The sequence below is a fragment of the Amblyomma maculatum genome, chromosome 1 (genome assembly GCF_055883805.1).
Source record: "Amblyomma maculatum isolate TAMU_Amacu chromosome 1, ASM5588380v1, whole genome shotgun sequence".
Taxonomy (NCBI): domain Eukaryota; kingdom Metazoa; phylum Arthropoda; class Arachnida; order Ixodida; family Ixodidae; genus Amblyomma; species Amblyomma maculatum.
Window position 1 is genome coordinate 388687211 of NC_139344.1, and position 22337 is coordinate 388709547.

Sequence of the window (22337 nt, forward strand, 5' to 3'; positions counted from 1 at the left end):
AGCGGCTGACACATTTTCCCGTAAACGCTATCACTGCACACTTTTCTGCCGCTAAAAATAAACCTTGACGCCGTAAGTACATCGATGTTGATGACACAGCTCGTTGCAGTCTCGCACGTAGTTGTGGGCGCGTCGAACCAGAGGCCCAGATGCAGATGTCGTCAGCATATGCACTGATGTGGATGTTAGTTGGCAGTTCACTCACCAGGCCAATTAGCGCAACGTTAAATAAAGTTGGGCTGAGAACTCCTCCCTGTGGAACTCCACGACCGACCTGAAAGTGGGTAGTATCTCCTTCAGGCGTAGTCATGTAAACAGAGCGGCCGCTGAGATAGCTTACAATCCACAAGTACAGTCGGCCACCAACTCCCACGTCGTCAAGTCCATCAAGAATAGCTTCATGGAGGACGTTGTCGTAAGCTCCCTTTATATCTAAAAATGCAGCAGCTACTAGTCGACGGTGACGCTTTTCGTGTTCTACTGTCGCCACAAGGTCGACGACGCTGTCAATGGAAGAGCGTCCGCGGCGAAATCCAGTCATCATATTCGGATAAAGATCATTACTCTCTAGATACCACTCAAGTCTTGCCAGCACCATGCGCTCCATAACTTTTCCAACACAGCTTGCTAGGGCAACTGGCCGGTATGAGGTAAGTTCGAGAGGAGGCTTTCCAGGCTTCAAAAGAGCAACCAGGCGGCTAATTTTCCAGTGTTCAGGAACAGTACTAGAAGCCCATATATCATTGAAGTAATTAAGTAGTGCAGTTCTACCATCCTTGCCTAGGTTCGATAAGGTTGAATATGTAATCCCGTCAGGACCAGGTGCAGATGAATGCCGACAAGAAGCAAGAGCGGCGTCTAATTCAGCTATTGTAAAGGGCACGTCGTATTGATCATTCGGCGAAGGTGGTGCAAAAACCTCTGAAATTGGTAGCTGTGCCTGGTTTGTGCCCACAACCATTTTACAAAAATCTTCAGCTACGTCAACTTCATTGCGGCGTTGGTAAAGGGCCAGGGCACGAAAAGGGTGCCTTTCTTGCGGAGGTGTGCGCAAGCTTCTCGCAACATGCCAGATACGCGACAGGGGCTTACGGGGATCCAGTGATGAGCAGAACTGTCTCCAACGTTGTCGTCCTAACCTCTCCAGGTGACGCAAAACTTGTCGTTTAGCTCGGCGAGAAAGTGCGAGATCTTGCGCGGATTTCGTTCTTCTGTACTTCCTTTCAGCCCGCCGACGGATCGCGCGAAGCCGCTCGAATTCCACGTCGATGCTGGACACTGACACCGGCACACTAACATAGCGAGTGTTCTCACTGAGAGAGGAAGTAATGAGTCCTTCTATTTGAGATGGTGACTGGAGGTCCACGCTGGAAGTCTCCACCGCTGCCCTAAAGGCGGGCCAGTCTGTGTATTGCACACGAGGTGAAGTGGCAGGTGCAAACCACTTGATGCATATGTACGTTGGTATGTGATCACTGCCATGTGTTTCCACTTCACTACACCAAGAAACGGAGGGATGGAGGTTTCTGGAAACAAACGCCACATCCAAGCAGCTGCTGTAGGTTGTTCCGCGTAGAAACGTCGGTGAGCCGTCGTTTATATTGACGAGATCTTGCGTATGCATAAAGTCTGCCAGGTCTCTTCCTCTATTGCTCATTATTGCACTACCCCACTGAGGGTGGTGAGCATTAAAGTCCCCCACAATAATACGAGGAGCTGCACAACACTGGATTATTGAATAACTTACTTGGTAGAGAACAGAAGGCAAAATCCGGAGACTGTGTGGGCTCGTATCCCAGTGTAGGCGTCTGCATTGTAGACAGGTTCTCTCCATCAATACAGTAATATTTTGCGTTCACGACACACACACACACACACACACACACACACACACACACACACACACACACACACACACACACACACACACACACACACACACACACACACACACACACACACACACACACACACACACACACACACACACACACACACACACACACACACACACACACACACACACACACACACACACACACACACACACACACACACACACACACACACACACACACACACACACACACACACACACACACACACACACATACACACACACACACACACACACACACACACACACACACACACACACACACACACACACACACACACACACACACACACACACACACACACGCACGCACGCACGCACGCGCACGCACGCACGCACGCACACACGCACACTCACTCACTCACTCACTCTCTCTCTCTCTCTCACACACACACACTCTCTCTCTCTCTCTCACACCCTCTCTCTCTCACACACACACACTCTCAAACTCTCACTCTCTCTCTCTCTCTCACGCACACTCACACACTCTCACACACTCTCACACTCTCTCACACTCACACACACACACTAATACCATATATGCTTTTCTCGGTGCCATTGTCTGTGGGCGCCCTTAATGTGTTATGCCTAGACCACTACATTGCTCTCTATAAGCAAAACCGCTGTAAGAAATGCCTAATTTCCATCGTCACTGTGAAACGCTTACGAGATTTGCGGTTGCCCTATTGAGTTGAAAACAGAATAACCATTCCGATTAGCCTGTTCATAACCCTACTGAGGAGGTCATGTACGCTTGTTGTCTCCCTAGGTCTACCAGAGTCAGTGCCGTGCACCACGATAAACAAGCTTTGCGCCTCGGGAATGAAGGCCGTCATGCTCGCAGCCCAATGCCTCATGTGTGGCTCCCAGGTGAGGCCTGCCACGCTTCAGATAAAGCGAATTGAGTACTAGTCCTTGTGACGGTTGGGATTCCATGTGTATGTCCTTCCCCGGTAAAAATATATAGCCCCAATGTGATACAAAAGAAATCCGAAAGCAGCTGCTCCGTGGCCACTATACTCCTGCTTTATCATTAACTGGCAGTCCTTGTCTCGCTTCTTCGAGGGCAAAGTGCAAGGTGGGGTACAAGCGTCTATGGTAGCATCAACCGGAATAAGACTCACACATGTTGCACCCGAGTGCTTGGCATTTAGTTCACCTTTTCTTTGACTCACCATCCCGTTTTATGAAAGATATGAGTTGGCTTTGCCGATTGCGCCGCGTGAGTTACCGTCACTACGCCGGAAAGCAAGGATTCGAGAATCGCAGAGTACAGGTCCAATGGCGCCATCCGTTAGCATGGCCAGTAATCACCTGTACTTTCTTTGATGAGATGGGACACGGAGCGGAGGCGGTTGTGAGAACGGTGATGTCCTACCGAGACGAAAGTCCCAGCGTTCTGTGTAGTACGCCCTGGTGCTTCTCCCACTTATTCGGTACCTGACTGCCATACACAGTGAGCGGCAAAGGAAGCAAAGTGTGCTGTTGTGAGTAGCCAAGTGTGAGGAGAAAAGTTGGATAATATTTGGCTGATCAAGGGGATGCTAGAGTGTGGCTACTATGAGCCGTAATAAAATATAATGCGTTTTTCTCCAATAAAATCCACTTCATGCTTACATCTACTCTCAGCAACAAGATAGTTCATTATTTAAGTTATTTTTCAGTCAGCAATTACTGCCATGAAAACGGAAAAGTGGGCTGCTACGAGCAAGACAAATTATATTCCGATCTTTCCAACCCTTTCACGAATACGTTCCTGCATACGCCCTCTGGTTCCCTTTCGTACCACATACATATGATATACCACAATTCTCGATTGAGTCTTAAAAATGATGCTCATTTAGTTTATGAATTTTGGGTGTGCAGAAAATGCAATGAACTCAGGCGTATACTTGTTGTCCTGGTTAGAAAGAATCGCAACATCTGACTCAAACAGGCGGGAGCTTAAGGTCTAGGTTCATTAAGTCAAAAAAGGTATGCCAAGCACTATGCTTGTAACCCTATGTGAAAAAATAATTATGCTCAGTACCAGAATCGGAATTGTTTTACCCTTTCAGCCATACATAGCTCTCACTGAAAGCCATTTGTCGGTTTACACTGACCAAGGCTTGTTTGTTTTGTTTGCAGGAAGTCATTATTGCCGGAGGAATGGAGAGCATGTCGAATGCACCCTACTACATGAAGAGAGGCGAGACGCCATACGGCTCTATCGAAATGCAGGCGAGTTGGAATGTTCTCTGGAACACCGTGCAAATATAAAATCAGAGTGAAATCAAAACGTTTCAGCAAATATCGATCACATAAAAATGATATAACGCGCAAAGGCACACCATTCACGTTCACAGACTTTAAACTTCGGTAGCCCGGAAATTCACAGGTTTCAACATGGCTGGCGTGTGCGCGAGTTCTTCAGTTATAGTAGGCCATTTCCGAGTATGAAGACTGATTACTGAAGCCTCAAAGTATAGCAGATAAAACAAACAAACTAGAACTGATGCCTTTTCTTCCTGTAAGGAACATGCAAAGGCATTTCGTTTCTCGCCGAAAAGGCATAGATGCCATACTTTTTCAACAGGGATTAGACTCTAAAGTTACAATCTAAAACGAAACGCAGACGCAGCAGCACAAGCTGCAAACAACCAACCATGGCTATTGTAGACGGTTGCGGAGCCCTGATACAGGTGCTGAGACGACTGCAAATCCGTGCGTGCAGATAAGGCGCGCCCAGACTGTCACACTGTCTATTCATGCTTTGCCGCTAATCTGCTGCTTAGAAATAACAAACTTCCGCGAATGCAATGGATTTACACCACACATATTTGCACATAAATGAAGAACGGCAGTGCAGGCACTAACTAAAATGAAGTAAGCATTATAATGGCATAAACTAGAACGGCGAAGTGAGCGCGTTGGTACTTAATTAAATACAAAAAAAAAAAAAACAGTGCAACAATGTAGACAAGAGAGAAGAAGGAAGACGGCACCAGCGATGACTATCAAGTGAATATTGTATCGAAACGAACACAAATATGTACTCCATTTACAACCAAGAGCATGCATGAGCAGTACTACCAGCACTGATACCTGATAACTTGAATCTTAACGATCAAGATACCGCAGTTCACAGCCATGAACGAGAACAGATGGGTGCTAACCCATGTATCGCGGTTTTTTGTGAATGTGAAATGCCTCGCTGATTTCTCTGATTAGTTTGTCGGGGTACTTGTACCGAATCTTAGTATCATTAAAGAGCGGACTACATGGTTCTGCGTTGGAATTAGGAAGGTTATGGCGGCATTCCCTGTAGTGCAAGGCCAAGTTAGAGGAAGGGGCACCATCCAAAGAAGTGTCGTGCTCATGTATGCGGATATTCACGTACCTGCCCGTCTGGCATATATATCTTTTTCCACACGTAAAACATCACACACTGCGCCTGTGGAACAAGGGACAAACTTCATGTCATGATTTGTCTAGAATCATTTCTTTGCTCTTTTCTCTTTTTTTTTTGTCTTCATTCTTTTTCTTCCTTGGATATCCTATCCACCATGGCACAAATTTTACTTCGCTTATTAGGGGCAGAAAAGAGTACATCTACACCCTATCTATGGCCTACCTGCTTTAAACGATGGGACAGCTGGTGAACGGAAGGCAGGACAGCTATTTTTTTTTGTTTTCTTAGAGGTTCGGGGGCTTCATGCTTACGGGATAATTTTATCTTTTTTACTATAGTATTGTATGCTAGTCATATGGCTTCATCTGGGAATCCTGCTGCCCTGAGACTGCGAGCGTGATGGTTAAATCTCTGACCGACAGCATGCACGTAAACTTGGGATGCACGAGCGTTATAATATTTATAATAGAAATAGGAATATGATCCTACCTAATTATCAAGTAATATGCTCAAAATTGTACTAAACAAATAGAATATCCAATACACTATCGGATGCTTTTCGAATAATTCCACATGGCCCCAATCAGGTCCGAACTGTTTTCCTTCGGCGTCTGTTGTAAGACCAATGCCAGCATCTAAGCGATGTACTATTCTGCAGCTATGCCTAATCAGGGCAGGAAGAGTTCAGTGCAGCATTGCGGTTCATTCGTGCGGCAGTTTTAATGACGCTCGTACGGGGCATGCAAACCTGGACGCTGCGGCAAGGCAATAGGACATGTTGGTTGCCATGTGTTATATGTAGCTGCCGCCCGTTCATGTCAAGAGGTATGCCTCTAGCTTATTTGTTTTAGTATGAATACCAAGAGGTAATTTTCTCTCTCTGAAACTTGGAGGTCAAAGAATTAATATTATACTTCATGTTGGCAACCTCTCAGCAAATAGTTTTGTTGTGCCTTTGAAAAAGGTATAACATTCTGTACGTGACTGCACCGTACCTTACTGCCGTCACCGGCGCTTCAACGTTTCGCACGATTGCTTGTTTTGTACGGGTTTTCGCAGAATTTGCGAGTGTTCGTGATAGTGTTCAACACGTATTCCATTCGGCTGTTTCACTGTACCATCAGTATTTTGTACCGATAGCGAGGCTGCACCATTCTTATTGGATTCGGTATGAAAGAAGTACAATACGTATACCCCATTGTTCAAACCTTTTCACTAGCTTTAGAAGCAGCCTACTAACCGCGTCCTACTGAATTGCAACACAGGAAGCATTTATGCATGAATGAATTTTTAGGGATGTTGTTTTGCGAAAGCGCGGAATAGGGAGAAGACATGCGAATACTAATGTTGGTTTGCAGATTCACTTATGTATGCGAAACAAGGTTTGCATGCAGAATTTATTTGAACATTGAATTACAGATGCCACAAGTGCGAGATTATAATTTTAATGTACCGAGACACAGAACGTAGCGCCGTTTCCGCCTGCGCTGTTGCACCGGCCACGTTATCTCAACATGTACAATGCTTAGCAGCAACGCTTCAAGAGCACCTGAACTCACAGAATGAAGGCTTACTACAATTTATTCTTGAAATAACGCTGTACGTGGAATCATTTTGTTTAGTCATTTAGAGAATTCATATTAATCGCGCTTATATTTTCAGGATGGCATTCTGGTCGACGGCTTGACAGACGTCTTTCACAAGATACACGTGGTATGTCATAGTGCTATTATTTTATGCTTTGGTTTAGGGCGTTTAATGTCCAAAACAACTCAGGCTATCCCGGATCATTTTTTTTAAGGCGCGCAAATTACATGACGAAGACGTGCTCTCGTCTTCCTCAGTGATACTTGAAAACAGCGCAAACAAGACAGAAGAGACGTTAACTTTGTGCTCAGAGAGATCTTGCATATTTATTTTCCTCCGCTCGTAAAGTTGCTTACCCAGCTTTAAGAACGAACCTCTACCAACTCCTCAAATTTTCAAACTGGTTCCTTAGCGATTGTAATCACGAAAGCTTCAGTGGGTATAAATGCTGCTGGACTCGGATGAAAAGAATTTGTAACCATTAAAATTGCAGTGCACTTCAGCCAGTGATTGCTGCGCCCCTTAACAAACTTGTGACTCTTGAATGCGATCCCGTAAACACACGAGTTTGCTGGAAAAACATTTTTAGCATATGGGCGCTGATTTTGATTAAAGTTGCAATAAGTTCCTATGTGAACATTTTTCAGGTCTACTGAAGAATACACTCCCCATAATGAGGGCATCTTCCTCCATCAGTTCAAACACATCGACGAAAGGCCTTTTAACCACTGAGCATTGGTGTATACTTACAAGAAGACCTGAAACTGCATTCATTTTTTAGTAAAAAAAAAATAGTTTGGGTTTAGCTTTAGTTAAACCTGATAGGTTGCGTAATTAAAGTCGACGTAGCTTCTTCTTCTACTTCTTATTCTTCTTCTGCGGTGCGGCGTGGCTACCAACCGAGTTTACCCGAAGGCTTGAAGAGGGCCCCCATCTGCGGTCGCCCTAAAGGTCAAACGTGGCTACCAGCTGGGTTTACGTTTACGCGACGAGCTGACATCTCACGTAGTATGGCTTAAGCAATAAAATGAAAACAAAAACCTGGCTTGCTAATAGAATTTTAAAACAGCCGAATGTGTACACTTGAAACCACTTTAACTAGACAAACAGACCTCGGAATGGCAGCTCCACAATTCTTTAACCCATTTTAACAAGCTATCGCCAATTGAGATAAAGCATAGACTACGTTTTTTTTTTGGGAAAGCAATACTATTCTAGGTTTCAAGCCTTTAGCGTTGCGTGGCCGGTAGCCACGTCTTAACCACGTGACGCTGTGACGTCACACCCCACGTGGGCTGGCAGTAGCTACCAACTTGGGCCTCTCCTTTCACATGGGACGGTTATGTCAGAATCAGCCTGCTCGGACCCTGGCATTCACGCTACCCCTATAGGCCACTAAGGCACGTTCATACGGCTTGGTTAAAGCGGGGATTTATATGTGGGCTGAGGAAGAAGAAAAAGAGAAGAACGCTCGGTCACCCGCAGCTAATGCTTTCGCTCAATATTTGACTCAGCAGCGTTGAATCCTTGTCATTGTTTTTTTTAGAAAGATTCGAGAGGAATTATATCTTCAGTATCTGATGCAAAAAAGGCTGATTTGTTTTCTTTTCCTGTTTTATCAACATCTTCTCTGTTTTCAGGGCGCTTGTGTTGAGCACACAGCGAAGAAGTACGAAGTAACCCGAGAAGAACAGGACGACTTCGCCACTGAAAGCTACAAAAAAGCTGCTGCGGCAGCGAAGGTAAAACACCAGGCTAAGCTTTAGATGGATAAAAATAATGGAAGCTCCAGTTTTGTGCAAAGTGTGAAGAAAGAACAAGGTAGAGCATTGGAATGCTTGCAGAGTTTACGTATTCTAACATCCTCAAATCTATTCCTTCGTAACACCATCGCAGGGGGCGTGGTTTACGAGTGAAATACTATTTGTTTCAATATGGCCACCTCTAGTAAGCAGTGTCAGAAATGAGCAAAACCCCCTCTCTCACCAATTATTCTAGTTCAGGAAGGTATTTTTGTCACTGAAGTCGCCTAATCCAGACAGATTTCCTCTAAGCCCTTAAAAGGGTATATTTAGGGGAAATAAAAAAAGAAACGCTGCATTTCAGAGTATATTTGAAATTATGCATAAAGCTTCCCAGTAATAACGACAAGCAACGATACACAGAAGTGAACAGGCTTCACTAGAACGCTCCAGTGATGTGCTGCGGAGCGAACGACGTCATTTTAACACATTTTTTTTTTTCCTAAATGAACATGCTTGTCCGTGTATAGTTAAGCATGTATACTCCGCTGCACTCGAGCTCGAGCGCTATCTCTGGACCTCGCTATATGATATCAAATTTCTCTTCTTTTATTTCCTCTGCAGAACATTACACCAGAGTTCTGTAGAAGAGTCGTCATATGTATGCTTCCGCCGACCGAATGTACTCCACTTCATGCATTCATGATGATGTACAAGATTGGATTTAGCTGTTTTGCCTTAGCCTCATCGGAACCCGAGCCATAAAAGTTCCTATTCTCTCAGTCCAATATTGCACTAGTGGCGAAATAACATCACCTGCAGCGGGTGCTGTATATAATAAGGAATTACTTCCTGATAAAAAACAAAACAGAAAACAACACCTCCAAGTGTTTTTCGTATGTCACCACCTGAAAGCCAGCATCTTCACCTATTGAAAATGAGACCGAACAGGAGGCAAAATGATTTTAGCAGCCCTTATATGATGGGTAGACACTGCACGCTGGCTTCGAGGGCTCGAAAGATGCTACAAATTGTCTTGCAAATCTATATTCTGGGCTCGATAATCTTAAGTGTGTTATGATAAAACGATTCCACTATTGCGCTCATGTCGGTGCAATATTCTGGAAGTCCTGGCGGCAGTTTTCCACAGTATATATGCTCTGGTACCAACGTTACGAAGCTCGATAATAATTCGCACGATACTCTCGAAGGTGGCAAATTACATCAACGCTTTATCACGCGCACCTTTCTCCCTTCTCCTTTCATTTTTTCCACACTCTGACACTGGGAAACAGGACTGGGTACTGGCTCAGGAAATTGTGCCCGTGACCATACCAGGCAAGCGTGGCAAGATGGCCACGGTGGTCGCCGAAGACGAGGAGTACAAGCAGGTCGATTTCGATAAGCTGAGATCTATTCCCCCTGTGTTCGACAAGAAAGACGGTGAGATGATCTCCCCGTTACTATGGTTTTTAAACAGACCGCAGATAAGGATTTGGACCGCGAAAATGGGGTCAGTAGAAAATGGTGTAAACTGCTAAAACAAAAGGCATTTAAATGGGTAAGAGGTATGACAGATATGCCGCAATCACTCGCCCATTTCGGAACTAACTGCAAAGGGTTTAACAGTTCGTCTCCTGAGCAACGAGTGCAACTAGTCCCGACAGCAACTTCTTAAAGAAAAAAAGAAGGTAAAGGAAGCATGTTTTTCGCGATACTTCAGCATCGTATAATCTCTCACAGTATTGATTAGACGTATGACAATAAAGGAAATAAGCATATTCGTATTTCTATAGGGTACAAAATCACGACCTTTGGATTGAAAATTCAGCGCTTATGCACCAAGGCACAACAGCAGACGGATCTAAAAGCATTATATCAGGCATTTCAAGAAAGCTGCAGCTAATAACAAAAAAAGAAAGACTTTTTGCGTATGTATAGATGGGATGAGCTGTGCTGCATAAATAGGGGACAATGTTAACTAGTGAGGCAGGCAACTAATTGCTGATAACTAACTTTTTGGCTACTATAGTGTAGCATCTATAGTTGTGAACATAGTATGGCATTTTTTAATAACCTTATCAGCTTTTACCTTTTCAAAAAAGGCGATTGCCCTGAGCGCTGTGCATAGCTCAACAAATTTTGCATAGGTCACGCAAAAAGAGGCGCGCTTTTCAAAACCGTCAATAAACGTCACACGCGCAACGCCCGTTGCTCTGCCCCGAATGAGCAGAAGCAGCAAGCAGCAGTGAGCACCACAGTGCAGAAGGGAGAGTAATGTGCATGACGGAACAATTCCTGTTTAAATTGCATTGACGAGACTTTAACTTTTTAAAAAAGCATTGCTGTTGCTCTAATTCTAATTTGCACGAGATGCAATAAGTGATAAAGCATACGGACCGAGGTCTAAATCATGTTTTTGGCCAAGAATGAACTGCCTAACCAATATACTTTAAGCAGAATACCTGGTAATCACGAATTCGTTGTTAAACTTTTTTTTTTTGCTCATAAGGTGTTCTTATTTGTTTGTAGTTCGCTGCTGCTGCAGGTTATGGCCTGTTAAAAACAAGCCCGCGTTTCAAATAGTTTTTTTTTTCTTGTTTACGACTAAATGTTTTGACTCACGTTCGACCCGTGTGCAAGTGCGTCATATAAGCTTGTTTATGAACTTTCTCAGCTGGCGATCGCTTCGACTCGGCGAAGATGATTTCTCCTGCAAAAGGATCCGTATACCCTTATGCGCTGAAAGCGACTGTGCTCTTACTGTTCTTTGGACACGATCTGCGCTTCAAAAAACAAATAAAGTACTATTGTAGTAGTGGTCTCTTCCCACAATCTCCATGTGAGGATATGTAGCAGTCCGTCCACCTTGGTCTCTTTCTTAGCAGCTTGTCATTTCATTTTACGCACGCCATATATTTGTGGAAAACAGAAGTAAAAACGCCCCCTTTTGACTGAAGATGTCCATACCCTTTTCAGCCTTTTTGTTTAGAGTAATAGAGGGCATCTGGCGGGCAATCTCATGTCAGGAAGAGCAGCTTGCGAGCTTCACTAAGGAACACTCGAGGCTTACCAACATTAACTCTTCAACGTGTAAAGGGAGACCAAAATGTTAGATAGTTAGATATTAAGATGATGATAAGCCATTGCCCGATAGGAGGGAGTCAATCACAGGAATATTTTAGCTGTAATGCGAACACAAAATGAAGAAAAAGAAAAGCTAAAGTGGGAGTGACTGTGGCATGCAAAGAAGATAAGTGATGTCAGACGTTCTGCTCCAAGGTAGACAACTGGTTTTTAAGTCAGGAGGGAGGATTTTGGGTCACAGATTATTCCAGCGCCTTAATACGACGTGATCGAAAGCCCCTCGTTTGCCTGCTTAGAGTGTTAAGTAAGGTGAGATCAGACGGACACATTTTACTAGAATTTCGCTCTCATACAAGTCAAAATTCGAATTCGAAGGTAGTCTTTTGATGCTTACTGCAGCTGAACAAATACATTTCGGGCGATTTTATTTGTAAAACACTTCTTTTTAGGTAACCACAATGCCTGAATGCCCACTCAGTTTTTGGTTTACAGAACAAGTGATTGTAAAAAGCTAAAGCAAATTTAATTGCTCGCGTTGAACATCAGTGCACGAATGTTCGCATTAAGTCTTCAAGCAAGAAAATAATAACTAGTATCCGCTTGCTGAAGCATGACTCATTGTTTATTTGCGCCTATGATGTTGTGAATGTTATTACATCATCCTAGCAGCCTTGTGAGGAGAAGCGAAGCTTCGAAGACAATTCAGTTTAGACGTGAAGAAAAGTTTTTTTTTTTTTTTTTTTTTTTCAGAACCCGTGTAAATCACATGCAGCTTTTTTGTGCATATGTCTCAATCATGGTAATGTATATGTCAGGTTCATAGCTAGGAATCTGTGATTGGCAAAATAGAATAATTAGTTCTTTTCATATTCAATTATATTTTTGTCAGGTGTTGCGCCTTGAATGATCGCGCGCAGATACCGGAGGAAAGGCAGCGTATGCGCCGAGACGCGCATCCGGATTATTGTGATCGAAATGCCAGCTTGCTTTCGGATTTACAGGATTAACCACTTTGTGGCTGTGATATGCACGCACGCACGCATGCACCCCCCCCCCCCCCCCCACACACACACACACACTAGCACGCACGTGCACGCGCACGCACACATGTTGGCCATTACAGCCAACCGACGCAACATGGCGGAATAACGCGCTTAAGTCCGTTATAAAAATATGATACAATAGGCTCCTGGCGGAAACCAGCTTGTCAGGAGCTATAGCTCACTGTTTCTGACCGCCACGCACCCATACGGATATATGGGGCTAGAGTGCATATAAAAAGCCCATTAAAGAAGGTTAAATATAACAGATGAAATCAATTTATATGCTATTGGCCCGACATGTGAAGTTGAACGTACGGAAGCAACATCGCTGGCTTGGGATTAATTACATGGTCGCATGATGTAATCTCAAAGACGCTGTTCTACGTTTGTATATGTCTGAAGACAGTAGAAAGTACGATTCTTAGAGATCGCAAATAGAGCAGGTGGTTCTAAAGAGACTGGTGGGTAAATGTTTTGCGGAGATAAGAGGCTACACGTGGCATGGCGTTGGACTGTTTGAACGTCAGTGGGAGAGGTCTTTCTCCCGCAGCAAAGATAGTTGGCCTGACGACTATCATGACGTTGGTGGTGGTGGTGGTGACGACGATAGTGACAGGTGGCATGCCTCATCTTTGCAGGCACAATCACGGCGGCTAATGCGAGTACGTTAAGTGATGGAGCAGCTGCGTGTGTATTGATGACTCGCCAAGCAGCCGACAGGCTCGGAGTGAAGCCGATTGCGCGCATTGTGGGTGAGTAGAAAATGTGCAAGTCAAAGTCGAGGGAAAGCATTAACCAAAAGTCTTGCCCGGCTATGCTTGGTGCACAAAAGGCATGCTCTCGCAAACGCTGGAAAGCCAAGAAGGCTCAGACAAGATGGCTAAGCCGGGATAGACAACAGCTGGTTGACCAATTATCGTCAATGCTGATGCCAATGTATTTTAAGAAACAGGCACCGGGGGAAAATATTCAAAAGATTCCTAATAAAAAATAGCGTCTTTTGAAATGACGGCATCTGTTTGCTTGGCTACTACTGTTTAATGGCTGGAATAACAATACCGTGCGCTCAAAGTAGACTGCAAGCGCCTTCGGATACACAGGGGACGCTGGATGAAGCGAAACGTAGCTTTCATAACCAGGCAAGGAAAACAAGCTCATCGGGAATGAGGACCACAGCTCATGCTGAGTAAAGTTAAGGAGCACAATAGTAGGATACAACTAAGGAAAAAAAAAGAACAAACAGCCGTTGCTATAACTCTGGGCCATGATATGCGTTGTGTGCATTACTCCACTGAACCGTAAACAAAATCAGTTTTTGAAATATGAACATACCAAAGCAGCCGCAAGCATTGAAATTCTTGAGCTTGGAATCTGGCCTGATGCTTAGCTCTTTGTTTACGTACCTACAAAACTTAAACAGTGGGATACTTTCTGTCAGGGAGGAATTGCGTGTGATGGTCACTGCAGATTTGAACTGCATTCGACTATAGTCCTGCTGTTAACTTGATCGTGGCGATAATGAGGGTGATTATGATTGTGACATGTGAACGAATAATTTTAGGTAAAGATCCTGCAAAAGCTCTGTTGAAAGTGGTTCCTGTTGGTGCCTAAAGGAAACAGTTACGTATGATGCGCATGCTGAAGGAAAACTGCTCACTAACATTTTATATCGCTCTGGGCGGAGGAAAAAGCCGGAGTTCCATAATCTTACTATCCGACTCAACAACAACAATAAAAAAAAGCTTTTCTTCAGGAGTTACATTTTTTTTCTTCTACCCAGGCTTCGCGGATGCGGCCCTGGAGCCACTGCACTTTTGCGTAGCACCTGCATACGCGATGCCCAAGGTCTGATATGGTTTTTTTTTCTCCATTGGTTGCAGAAGACTTGTTGCGCTAACCTCGAGAAATTCGAGCTTCTAATGAAGTTCCAAACCGAACAGATTAATTGCCTTATGCAACGGCGTGTCTGGTTTTCACTTGAATATTCGTAATTTAATTGTACCCGCGTGGCAATTCATGCGCGGAATTCAAGCAAAGAAAATCAACTTGTAGTACGTTATCGAAACGTAGAGGATTAGGATTATTAGCAATGGGGCGGGTCTAAGGAATGGGATGAAGGTCATGACTGCCCCTTTTTCTCGAAACCCCGGCAAGTAATTTTGCACGAAGCAATCGCACCAGCCACCAAAGTTCAGTCAACGAACGATCAGATGCATTAGGCATATAGGAGTGCCTCATTCTTAGAGCGGTCCATAAATAGGCTCCGGCATTAGGAGGTTTGCTGTGATAGTAGCAGCGTTCATTTGATATCGCGTAGAGAAGCATTCATTTCCCAATTACACTCAACTTGGCTTATGTGAATCTTCGGGGGTCGAAAAAAAAAAAAAACGGGTGATTTAGCAGGCTAAATTGCGCAGTGCACCTAGTTTCGACGTGGCTTATGTGAACATCTTACAATTATAAAAACCTGGGAGGTGCCCGTATTGTAAATAGTGCAAAACTCTTGGTATCCCAATGCGAAAGTGGCAGGGCAAGCAAGGACGGCAGTGAACGACTTCACGCGTACTGACTGCCACCAGCAAAAAACGTCTTATTTTTTAGCCCAGTCAAGAAAATAACCATGCGTTGAAGAGAGTAGGAACCAAAAATAAAAAAAAAAGGTCAGAAATAGAAGTCCGCACTTTAGAATTCTAATCGAGCAATTCTTTTTTCGGAAGCGGTACTGGACATGTGCTCACACCGGCATCTGCCCTAGCGGGGACGTTACGACCAATGGGGATATTTTAGGGCCGCGAAAGTAGGCATGTGTAGTAGGACAATTTGTGCAAGCAGTTTCACTCAACATTAGCTTTATGATAATTTGAGGCTTGGAACGACTCAGAGGTGCAGAAGGACTTATTAATAAATACAGTTAACTCACCCTGGTTTATGTGTACATGTTATGGTTGGGAAAACGAAGCAAATGGAATGGGACAAATTATGCAGTACACTTGGAGATATGGCTTCGTTGGAAGTACGGGATCGATCTGATATGGATAATAAAAGGATTACTTTTTATTCATCTGCCGCATTGCCCCTTGATGTCACAATGACGCATACTTCTATGGTGAATCAGTTTATGGCAGGTAAAAAAAGGTATAATGAACCATGTAAGGTTGATGTAAAAAGAACTATATATGTAAAGCAATTTTCCACAGCATATCTGAGAGCCTTGTTATTTCCCTCCGGACAGGTGTTGAATCAAACTGGTTTGAAGATGGATGACATGTCTATGATAGAAATCAACGAAGCCTTCAGCGCCGCTGTTCTATGCAATATGAAACATCTCAGTCTGGATGGCTCCAATGTCAACATTCACGGTGGCGCCGTGAGCCTTGGTCACCCCCTTGGGTAAGTGCATATGTAAACGAAGCTCTAGGACAAGCAGGCGTTATGGGGCAAAGCGGTACTGGGGTACTTGGAAGGTAAATGAAGGGCTTCAAATACGATTTATTCCTTTTGTCTTGAGTGATGCAACGAGGGGCAAAATGAACACGCATATATAGTGTCACTCATCAGTGTCAACCGATAATAAACAGGTGACTTTTAGTGATGCACCCCACACCATGCGCTGTTTAAAGTGGTAATGTTTGTGTCGGGTTGTTTCGCGCATGTGAGCCCGTTGTCAAATATATAGGCAATGTGCCACTATAAGCTTCCTGTAAATTACAGGCCACACAGTGGAGATAATGTAGCGTTATATTTGGTCCTTAGTTGGTGTGACATCGTACTGATAAGCGATGGATAGAAATTGACAATGGCACAATGAATTGTAACTACCTTGAACTTGGGCAAGATTGTGCATAAGTGCTGATAAGGGGAAAAAGCACTTAAAAGACACACACGGAAGGAAGAAAAAGAATAAGACGCAACAGGCGCTGCCTCGTCTTTTTCTTCCTTCCGTGTGCCTCTTTTGAGCGCTTGTTCCCCTTACCAAGAATTATAACTACGAGGGATACATTCGACACAAATACGGAACTGCATTTAACGTTTGTCACGGCGGAAAAATAGAGACTGCGGTTCACTCACTCTCGGAAGATATGGAGCGCGGACGATTCGAAATGCGCCATACTGCAAGGCAATACAGCCAGGTGGCGTGCAAAATTTTGCACAAAAGTTGGACATTTGACTGACATTTCGCAGAGTTTCCGAGGCTACTGATAGTGGGTAAGTGTAGCTGCCAGGACGTCCCGACGAAAGGTGCTTGAGGTGCGCCATATGGCAAATAATGAAGCAATCTCCTTATATTGAGCCCTTATATGGGAAAATACGTTAGTGATTAACAGACACCGCGATAAGCCGTTGTCTATCCTGGAAACTGGAGTGCACAACTTCAAGGAACAGGGCAGGTCTACTATTTCAGGGGAATAGCAACTCTCTATGTATACGGCGAGTGTCATTTATTCACTGGGGAGCGTGCGCGTGTGTCCAGAGGGGAGGGTGGGGTGAGCTGTTGTGTACAAAATGTCCCGGAAGACTCAAACGTAGCGGGGTCAGCCTCAACAGACGGGAAAACAAAAAGCCCTCGTGGCTATCCTGTTTCAGTCCTATGGAGAGGATATATGTCATGGCATGACATTGAATTATCCCACAGTGAGCGTGCATCGTACTGTTCGGCAGAAATGCGAAAACAATATCATGCAAATTCATAAAAAAAAACAACTGATAAGTAATGCCTTTTTTTTTAAGAAATCAAGGTATGTGGAGGAGGAGGAGGAGGAAAAAACTTTATTAAAAAAAAATGTAAACACTCCCAGGAGGACCTCTTAGTCCAGGAGCCCTCTGGCTGTTCCTTCTAGCTTAGCCCGCTCGACCAGCCGCAACTGATCTGCAGGTTGCGTGGCTAGAAGGGCAGCCTCCCAGGAGGAGGGGGTGGGGTGTTTGACGGGAGGAACGCGGATTGGATGTGGGCATTCCCATAAGTAATGGTAGAGGGTGGGTGGGGTGGCGTTGCATGTGGTGCAGTACGGTGGGAAGTCCGTGGGGTGAAATATGTGGGCAAATTGAGGAGATGGAAACGAATGTGTTTGGAGTTGTCGCCAGTACGTGCTATCGATGTGAGAAAGCGTGGGATGTGGTGGCGGGAACGTGGCACGGCAGCGACGATAGTACTGAACAATTGTAGTGTAGTCAAGAGGTTCGATGGTGGTGTATAATGAAGGTTTGGGGAGGACATCCACCGGCGCCCGGAAGCTTAGTTCTCGGGCAAACGCATGAGCGCGCTCATTTCCGAGGATGTCCTCATGCCCAGGAACCCATGTGATGGTGATGGTATCGGGAGGGGTAGGTAGAGTAGATAATATTTTAGCAGATGAGTGTGGGAGGGTTCCTCGCAGTAGATATCTGTATGCTGTTTGGGAGTCTGTGCATATTGTGGTGTGCTGAGTCTACAACTGACTGATGAGTGCAATTGCAAGTGTAATGGCCAAGCATTCGGCCTCGGCGATGCTAGTGCAGTGGATAGAGGCGGCATTGAATGTTGAGCGGCGAATGTCCGTGAATACAGCAGTGCAGATGTGAGGAATGTCCGGATTGTGTGAAGCATCCGTGTAGATGATGTCTTGGCGTGTGGAGTACTGTTTGGAAAAATATGAGGCACGGGCTGCGCGACGACCTTTGTGGTGTTCGGGATCCATATTTTGTGGGAGGGGTTTGAGCTCGAGGAGGCTCCGCAGATGCGGAGGGATGGGTATATGAGTATGAGGTGAGGGATCAGGGGTATTGTAGCCCATTGAGCGCAAGAGATGAGCGCCTGTAGATGTTGTGCGGAGTCGACGTTGCTGGCTGGAGAGGTGCGCCTCTATGATCTCCTCAACATTGTTATGAATGCCTAATTGAAGGAGCCGAATTGTACTGGTATGACGAGGTAAATGGAGGGCTGCTTTAACGGCTGAGCGGTGTAGGACGTTAAGTTTATTGAGTTGGGTTTTGGTGATGTGATGGTAGGGGAGGTGGTAAGCTAGTCGACTAATGATAAGGGCATCTACCAGTCTTAAAGTGTCTTTTTCCTTGAGACCATGATTGCGGCTTGAAATGCGACGAATGAGATGTGTTATCTGGTTGATTTGGCGCTGCAGGAGGTGTATGGTGTAGGTGGCTCTAGTGTCCTGTTGAATGTGGAGACCTAGCAGTCGGAGCCGTGGTACTTTGGGAATCGGAGCGTTGTCAAGGAGTACGGTGATGGTTGGGGCACGTGGGGAAGGCTTGATGACTAGGAGCTCAGATTTCTGTGGTGCACACGCAAGACCTATAGCCTTTGTATATGTGTGGATGGCATCTGTAGCGAATTGCAAAGTTTGTTCAACTTGGCCAGGGCAACTCTTAGTAGTCCATAGTGTGATGTCGTCTGCGTATATTGCGTGCTGAAGGTCAGGTATAGTCTCGAGTATCCGGGCTAAGGGAGTTAGGGCGATGTTAAAGAGGATGGGTGAGAGGACTGAGCCCTGCGGTGTGCCTCGGTATGTGGAAATAGGACCTTTTGATTGCGGTTTCCTTTTAAGGGTTCCCGATAATTGTATAAGGGGATACTTATTCATTCGCAACCATCAAAGCTTAGCCATACGGCTACGGAGGAAGGTCACGCATTTTTCGAAGAACCTTAGAACAATAAAAAAAAAAAAAAAAGACTGCCCCTTCTTTTGGGTTACATTACCAGACCACCCCCTGGGATGAATCATCACTTTAACGATTGAGCTAACTGGGCCGGTTAACAACCTGATATTTTCCGATAATTCGAGTTTAGTTAGACATCTTCTGTGAGACTGTGATCCCTTGAAATCAGAATGAAAGAGGTTTTATTGCATAATTCACCAAGGCCTCCTTGAGAAAAATGACAACACCTCAAGCTTCAGTGCTGGACAGGATTCTGAGGCTGTGGCTGGTGACGACGATATCAGGCAGAGTCTGAAAAAGTTCGAACAGGGGCTCGGCCAGCTGTTCGCACCTGTTTTCTGATGTCTAGAAACACTGGTATATTACGCGCCAAGACCATTTTATTGCACCAAAAAGCACACATGTAAAAACTACTATCGGGATTCTCTGAAACATTGGGTATATGGTATATCTAGATGCAGTTTTAGATCTATACACAGTCTTCTGCCTAATTGTATACTGGTCCTGTTTTCGTTTGAAATGGTTTTGTCATATGGTTTTGTCATACCAGTCCAGCAAATGGGCTGCAGACTTAGAAGAGAAAATTGTCGGTGATTTTGCTATCGATATTATCGATAGTTTTTTTTTGAAGCTATCGATAGACTATTCATAGTTTTGCTATCGATAGTATTACAATCGATAGCAATAGTACCGCTGTCGATAGCAAGACTATCGATAATTACGCAGCTGTAGGCTAGCTATATTGTCAAAGCCTTTGCAGTACCTGATTGGTTTCGTGGCTTTATTAGGCTGAACGCCCCAAATCGATTCAGGCTATGAGGGCCACCGTAGTAGAGCGAGTGAGTTCACATGGCTGAATTTATAGAAACAATAAAACTATCGACAGTAATATCGATAGCGCTGTCGTTAATGCTATCGATAGCACGCTATCGGCGGCACTATCGATAGCTTATCATCGCTAGCTGCAGTAGGTGCAGGTGGAGTAAGCTGATTACGAATTCGCGTTTCGGCTTTGTCTCTAGAATGTATGACTAAGCAGGTTCGTAGGTGCAGTAATTAAATGCTCTCTCACAGGATGTCCGGAGCACGGATCACGGGAAGGATGGCCCTTCACCTGCAGCCAGGACAGTACGGCTTGGCTGGTATCTGCAACGGGGGCGGAGGCGCATCTGCAGTCCTCATCGAGAAGCTCTAGGCCTTCTTGCAGAAAAGGTCAAAGCCTCTTGACACAATAAAGAATATGAACTTTGGAAGGTTACACTTCAGATTTCAATCCCCACATTTATTTGCTTGCTTTTAGGGCAGAATTTGCATCCATCAGAACTCATCTGCAGGATTTCGCCGTTGCTTGAAAGAGCGCCTACTCGGGTCTCTTCTTTCATGTGGGAGGGTGACATCAGAATCAGCCTGTCTTGACACTTGAATTCACGTTAGCCCTATGCAACTCAGGCACGTTCATACGACTTAGTTAATGCGACTTAGTTCATAAGCCTAGTTAAAGCGAGGCTTTATATGTCTGCTGGTAGGCTACGCTATCGGGTAATGACTTAAGCTACCCTCAAAGGCGTAGCTTAAGTGTGAAAAATAATCTTGTAGCGAAAGGTATACACTACTCTACCCTTGATCATCTTGCCGATGCCTGAAAAAGCGTTATGTTGCTTAGCAACCGGCTTTGCCGCTGTTGCAGAGGAACAACAAGAAGAAGGAGGAGGGGGGAGAGAGGAAGAGGTTCGTTCAAGTGTTGTAAACGGCGGTGAGCCCCGGAGTTTGACGTAGAGACGATAGTATACCGCTCGAAGGCTTCTACACCCGAATGAGAATGGTCAACGAGTGGCAAGAAGTGTTCATACTGGAAGTGATTCACCGTGCGGCGGACCGAGAAGCGAAGCCGTTGCAAATATTCTTCACGGGCCCCGCTGGCTGCGGCAAAACTTTCACATTCAGGCGCCTCATGGACGTGTATAACCGCTAGTGCCCGCCATTAGACACCCCGCCTCGGTCGCGATAAAAAACGGCGAGGTCTGCTGTGTTAGGCTGCACAACAGTGGCATCGTCATCCAGGGAGTCTACGTGGCACCGGGAACATCAAGCAAGCGGACAATTGACGTGGTCGCCACGTGTGTGCATGCCTACGGCTCGGTATCAGAGTTGTTCGTAACACTGGGCGACTACAGCTGGAAAAAAGACAGCCTTAGACACAACACGAAGGAGACCAACAGCCATGTCGCCTATTTACATAGGTATTTGAGAAAACATCTACTCGAAACCAAGTACAAGGCTGTCAACAGCACGACAGATGCGGCATTCACTGGTTTACCTTCGTCCATGTTGAAAGCTAGGCCAGGCAACACTAAACTGCTGACCAGGAATGCACATTTCTTCCTCCATGTGGTTGAACGCTGCACGAAAATAGTATAACTGTCGAACTGCATTTGCGGTTGCTTAACCATCGTGTGGCCTGCAGCAACAGGAAGACTAGTGAAATTTGCGCCCCGTCAAAATAGTATAGATGAGCAAAATTATTGTTAGATTTTTCTAACTTAGAACTGTGCGCGTCTCAAGTGACTGCAGCTTCGAGCAGTATTCCACTTTAATAACAAACTCAGGGGTGGAAGTGCTGCTTCAATTGCTCCATTCTGCTCCATCCCGCTCCAAAATGAAATATTGCTCCAAAACTGCTCTAAACTGGCTGCCTCGATGTTGTACCATCAAATTTAGCAGAACGCAGGAACAATGTCAGAGCACCGGGGGAAAATATATAATGCATCTTGCACTGGGCTTAATACAAATGAGAAAAATTTTGTTAAGGGAAGGAAGCATGGAGCATAATAAATATTTATTGACAGGTAAATTTCGGATTAGCCACCGGCGATTGGAGATTATTGCAGAAAAAAAAATGCCCACGATTATGTTACTTCCTAATGCGAAATTTGAGCGAA

At 44.9% G+C, this 22337-nt stretch overlaps 1 protein-coding gene across 1 annotated transcript in view; it reads left to right on the top strand.

The window, feature by feature from the left end:
• Positions 1–20646, top strand: part of LOC146208489 (acetyl-CoA acetyltransferase A, mitochondrial-like) — a 28610-nt gene extending 7964 nt beyond the window's left edge. Inside the window, exons 4-12 of the mRNA XM_084587286.1 lie at positions 2667–2767; positions 4025–4117; positions 6951–7001; positions 8516–8617; positions 9913–10060; positions 13386–13499; positions 14528–14592; positions 15980–16137; positions 20473–20646. Of these exons, the coding sequence (XP_084443412.1) occupies positions 2667–2767; positions 4025–4117; positions 6951–7001; positions 8516–8617; positions 9913–10060; positions 13386–13499; positions 14528–14592; positions 15980–16137; positions 20473–20593 (953 nt within the window). The 3' untranslated portion in view covers positions 20594–20646. The remainder of the gene's footprint in view (positions 1–2666; positions 2768–4024; positions 4118–6950; positions 7002–8515; positions 8618–9912; positions 10061–13385; positions 13500–14527; positions 14593–15979; positions 16138–20472) is intronic.
• The last annotated feature ends 1691 nt before the right edge of the window (positions 20647–22337 follow it).